The 6000-nt window shown below is 34.3% G+C and overlaps 1 protein-coding gene across 1 annotated transcript in view; it reads right to left on the bottom strand.

Moving 5' to 3' along the window:
* Positions 1 to 5534, bottom strand: part of LOC106779829 — a 7513-nt gene extending 1979 nt beyond the window's left edge. Inside the window, exons 1-3 of the mRNA XM_014668038.2 lie at positions 5011 to 5534; positions 4824 to 4927; positions 3034 to 3131 (exon numbers count right to left, since the gene is read on the bottom strand). Coding sequence (XP_014523524.1) covers positions 3034 to 3131; positions 4824 to 4927; positions 5011 to 5395 — 587 coding nt within the window. The 5' untranslated portion in view covers positions 5396 to 5534. The remainder of the gene's footprint in view (positions 1 to 3033; positions 3132 to 4823; positions 4928 to 5010) is intronic.
* Between the last annotated feature and the right edge of the window lie 466 nt (positions 5535 to 6000).

Below are 6000 nucleotides of genomic sequence, written 5' to 3'. Positions count from 1 at the left end.
TCAACGTGGGTCGACCCAAATAGCCCAAATTGTGTGAATTTGCCTCTAGCTTATGATGTGTCGACTTATGAGTATTGTGTAGAATTTTGCCATTAAGTACATTTTCTTTTGAAGTGTCTTTCATCGTTTCTCAGTTCTACTCGACAACTTGAATTATTTGAAAGTTAGTTTCCATTTTTGTTTTAGTTATACTGCTATGAAATTTCTAAGAGATTTGTACTTAAAAATTAGAAATCACAAAATTATAAACATTACTTATTTAAAATAATAATCTTATAGAATGTATAACTTTTACTATAATCAAATAAAAATAAGGTTATTAAAATTCTGAACTCTGATATTTTACATGTTATAATTGAGGGAGAAAATTACAAAAATAAATAATTCCTTATGGAGGCTGACTCACAAGCCTGCAGGTAAAATGTTATGCAAGGTGGGCCAAAAAAATTAGCCCACATTTCTTATGCGGAGCAGGCCTGCCTGACCTGCTTTTGCTGGCTAAATGTAGGGCGAGCCAAAACTGGGCAGGCAAGTCCGCTTTGCCATCCCTATCGAGTGTGACACCTAAAAGTGTTGTGCTCCTCACTCTCTAGTTACTTAGGCCTCTTCACTCCCTGTAGAGCTAGTATATTGTGTAATTGGATCACATTCTTGTAAAATAGGTTGCTTTTGAGAAGTAAATAATTTGCATTGCTTAGCTAGATTGGTCTCAGTTGTAGTTTGTTTGATTCCAAGCAACAATTTAGCACATGCTTCAAGTGCTCTTGTTTAAGTAGAAAAAACAAAACTACTTGCCATCCTGTTTCTCAGCTAGAAATCTCCAACAGATTATGGATATCTAGTGTCTTCTAAGATCTAGGTTCTCAGAAGACTATAATGTCTAAACTGCCAGAGCAAGATTGCATATAGTGGGATGACCACTATTAAGAAATTTACAGTAGATAGGTAAGGTTGTCTATCTGAACACAACAATGAAAGATAGGAAAGAAACAAGAGATGCTGTAAAATAGATCTCTAAGACAAGAACATAATAGAACCCAGAGGTTGTGAACAGTGTAGAAACCACCGAACAATGTGCCATAGATATGCAGGTTGAGCCTGGATGCTGCTGAAGATGCAGGAAATGTCATGGAGAAAGTCGGTCTTCATTGGAGAGAAGGGTAGTCTGTAGTTACAAATGTTCCAAAGGGTGGTGGGAGAGTGGAGAAACAGGGTTCAGATAAATGAAGAGGGACGGGGGCAAAACCTCAAGATTGCCCCCCAGTAGAGCAAAATGATGGCTTTAATGGGCCAAAATTGTGTTTTCTGGCACAAGCAAGATGACCACTATTTGCCATGGTTGCAATGCATGCCACTATAGCAGCATTATTGCATTTAAAATTCTCAGGAATTGACATTAAAATTCTTGGGAATAGCTTAAATCGTTTTTATGTCTTAGCATATTGTTCTTTTTATTACATTATTCTTGAAATTTTAATTCTTGAAATTTGCTTCCTGTGAAAAACATTATTCTTTTATTAAATGAAAGTGATAGAAATATAGAACAAAAGAGCTAGATGATTTTCATATCCAAACTATTTCAAATTCAGTCTGCTTCTTTCCTTTCATCCTTTAGAAAAGAAGTTTGAGAATATGAGAAAACTATAGGAGAAATAAACAGAGCAAGAAATATGAGAGAGAGAGAGAGAGAGAGAGAGAGAGAGAGAGAGAGAGTTGAAACGAGTGTTTTATGCTTTCAGGCTCTGGAGAGATGAAAGATATGAATTTCATGAATGAATGCAGTGGAAGCTGTAGGTGAATATTGCAGCAATTGCTGAACCATGTGGAGCTAATGGTGAACAAAAGAGATGGCTATTTAGTATTTTTTGCATGATATGGCCCTGGTCTTGAAAAGAACCCATTATGGGAATGAAAAAGGACCAAAACACGGGCATGCCACTATTCCTTGAACTAATTGATTTCTAGGGATATTAAAAAAGAGGGAACTTGAACAAAACATGGAACTATTTAATTCTCAACTTCAGATTAAAAAGAAGGATAAAAAAGGATATCACTCTGTATTCCAAGGGTTTCTCACATATTTACTGATCTGAATGCATCCACTTTAACTCAATATCCTGTTATTTAAGATATTATGGGCCTGCTCCATGATATCCCTCTAATTAGTAACTGCTCTAGATTCTCTTTATTATATCTTAACAATTTATTACCATTTGTATCTGAGCAATATAAATTACTCAACTTGTTTCTATAAACTTCCATATGATAGCCATCCTACAATAAAAATTTTGTGGTGGGGTATTCTGTGTGCTACCAAAATTACAGTGTTGGATGGTAATCATCTTTATTAACTTGCTCATTCCCCAAATACACTCTTCTTATTTTTCCCACACTTTTTCCTTGAGTAATAATACTACCTTTACTTAATAAAATTTAGTACCATAAAAAAAAAAGCCTTGATCTAGTTAGCTCTATAGCCTATATACACTAGGATCTTTATCATTCGGAACACACATGAGCTACCGGATTTGAAACCCGTGCATCTATTTAAAACATACAGGGAATCCGTACAAGCCACCATTATCTTTTGCCTTATTGAAACCATCCTATAACTTTTATAATAGTATATATCTAGAATCCTGATTTTAAAGACGAATACATATAATCACAAGATGCATTTACATATAAAATAAGAATTATTACAACATCTGAATCATTACAATGACAAGTTGTTCCACCACATTATTTTGCTTTCCTTTTATTTATATTACTTTAACATTGTTTTATAAGAATAAATTTAAAATATAAAGTACATGATAACACAAATCAACAAAAAATATTTTCCTTTGATAACTAGTGTATTATCTATTTTTATTTTTGTTAACTCCTTTATTTTTGTAAATATTTGTTCTTTCAGGACAAATGAAACTCTCAGCGAAGGTAAATGAAGTTACCTAAAAAAAAAAAATAGAACATTTTCCCCATTTCCATTGACAAATCTAACATAATGTGTGAATTATTAATGTTACTTACGGAGCCACATGAGTATTGACAAGTGTGAAATATATCCTCCAAAAGTGTCTTTCTTTCATGGTGCGCGGGCATAGTTCATATCTCAATCTTGAAATTTCCTGCGATATTGTAATTAAAATACATAATCATTAATAAAGTAGCAAGTTGTGATACCTAACATGTTCAAACACATATTCTTCAGTCCTTGCATTATAATAGCATGACTGCTTGATGGTAACTGATAACACATTGGGAATAAAGAGGAAGGTGATTCTTTGAATGAATTAGCTTGATCACAACCAAATATCACAGAAGTAAAGCTCAATTAATCATCAAATGGAAACATGGAAAAGGACACAATCGAAGTTTCCCTATATTAGTACTAGTAGGGACCAAATGTATAGATGCTTGCTGGCAAAACACCACCACCACTACTAAGGCTAGCATTGAACCAAACTAACTTGAAATTAGATTGAGAGACAATTTGACTTTCATTCATTGAATTTGGTTCATGAACCAAATGTGTTGAACTTAATCTCCGCACTTGCATACACACATGCACATGCACACGCACCCACACCCACACACACATACACACTAGGAACTCAATAGTTTAGTCCTTACACAAGATTCCTTCTTATGCTTGAGTCTTTGCTGTCAATTATCAAATTACTTTGTTAACTTTGGTGTTACTCTTCCACTAGCACAACTAAAACTAATGAAGTAAATCAGCTATAAAAATTTTGGCAATTTGGTTAAATAGCCAAATAAGATTGTGGCTGTTAAATTGCCAAAAATTTAAAAACGAAGATGTTTCTGACACACTGTTGTGAAAGGCGATTTTTTGTCATACATATTGGATATATTGGAATTCAGTTGTAGCCAGATATGCATAAAATGGCAGATTTTCTCAGCCTTTGAACTTTTATGGACAATTTATGAGATTTATATATTACAGGATATAATGAGTTTAACTTTATCAATGTTTTGATTGCTTCTGTAATAAAGAGAGGAAGAAGATAGGGGAAGAGAAAGAAAGTGGAAGATAAGCATAAGAGAAAATAAAAACAATAAACAGGAGGTAAGGCTTCATTGCTGAAAGTTACCTTTGACAGAGGTTCATAGAGGAACCAACTTCGTTTTCAAAATTCTGTTGATGAAACAACCACCAACTTTTTTGGGGCAGTTTTATACGTAGGGACCAGAACAAAATGTGCGTACAAGCATACAAATTAAATGGTTTGTTAAACCACAAATAAATAATAAAAAACCATGATGTAAAGGTAATCACCAAAATGACCAGGGAAATACATTCAATCATTCACCTCTCAATCATGCATCCTTGTAAAGAAATCACAAAGACACACTACTATTTAAAAAATTTACATTTTCGCTTGGCTTTGCCACATTACCCAAACAAGCATATGAAATTAGAAGCTCTACAAAGCAATCAAATTAACACTCTATTATTAAAAGAGGAGCCTTCTATCTTGCCCCTCTGTCCATCTTTTTAGTTCAAAAGGAATAGCCAACAAACATGAATGAAGACAATAGATACACTGCTTATGTTGTCGCTAAACTCCTAAGATAAGTTCGTTAACTTTTATGATAACTGCCTTCGAAGTCATATCGAAAGTGATTTCTGATTGATTCATCGAATGACTCACATTGGTAATTCATGTCTATTAAACTCAATAAACGTGCAGCAAAACAAAGAGCACACAATGCAATTTCCCCACATAAGGAATCCAATATAAAAAAGTATTTAAAATTGAAAAAAAAAAAAACAAAGAAAGAAGAAGTGAATTTACCTTTACAGTAGTTAAAACGAGAGTGGCATGCTTCTCCTGAAACTCATTGAGATCTTTCCGAACATTGGATCCCGCAGTGGCCACATCAGAGACCTCAGGTTCATCTACATTTTCAATCTCACTCACTCAAGCCGTTCAAAAACATTAAAAAAAAGATAGATATCCGCAAATTGGTTTCTAAAATTACCGGAACTGAGAGGAAAGTTCTGGAAGGTGGTGGAAGTTAGGCCCCTGACAAAGGATCTCAGGTCTTCGGAAACGCCGAACTTCTCGAGGTCCTCCGGCGTCGGGGCGGTCGGTGAGGAGGAGGCGGTGGTAGCGGCAGTGGCAATGGCGGCGAATTGCGGAGGGATAGCGATGGTGTCGGAGAAAGACTTGATCTGGTCAGCCTGGCGGAGGGCGGCAGATTTAAGGATGTCGGCCTTCTTGGAGGCTTCGGCGGCGAGTTCTTTGGATTTCTTGGCGGTTTCGGAGACGAGATCGGCGATCCGGGAAGAGGAAGGAGTGAGAGTTTGAGACTTTTTGGCAGCTTCTTCGGCGAAGGTCTTGGCGCGCTTCCACAGGTCCTCCATTGGTCTCCCGGTGAAGAGAGAAAGAAATTGAAGAGGAAGAAAAACGGAGACCGTGGGAGAACAAGATTGGAGGATCTGTTTGACGGGGATACGACAACGTATGGTAAGAGGAGAGGACTGAACTGCATGGATCTTTTATTTCTTTACTTTTTTGGTATTTATTCATGCGTTTACTTTCTAAACCCAAATATCTTCAAATTTAAATTTATATATACCGTCTAAACGTATTTTAATACAAAGATTATGGAGTCTAATGTGTAAATTTTTCTATACACACTTTCGAAAAATACTAAATAAAAATAAAATAAACTTCTATGTTATCTAAAATTAGTTGTTGTTTAAGTTAACAATAATTTTCTTGCGAAACCACTATCAATATTGTTACAAATTATTTTACATGTAAACTGTTTTTTATTTATATAGAGTTTTAATATTTTTTTTTTCATCTATACCTAAATATACTTAAAATAAAATTCAATAATTTTATAGTTATAACTAAAATATAATATTATAATTTTTTATTATTACTTATAATTTATTTAGTGACTTAAATATACTCAAATTATATATATATATATATATATATATATATATATATATATATA

Source organism: Vigna radiata, unplaced genomic scaffold, assembly GCF_000741045.1.
Source record: "Vigna radiata var. radiata cultivar VC1973A unplaced genomic scaffold, Vradiata_ver6 scaffold_169, whole genome shotgun sequence".
Classification (NCBI taxonomy): Eukaryota; Viridiplantae; Streptophyta; class Magnoliopsida; order Fabales; family Fabaceae; genus Vigna; species Vigna radiata.
Note: the sequence above shows the minus strand (reverse complement) of the source record. Positions and strands in the feature narration are given on the sequence as shown.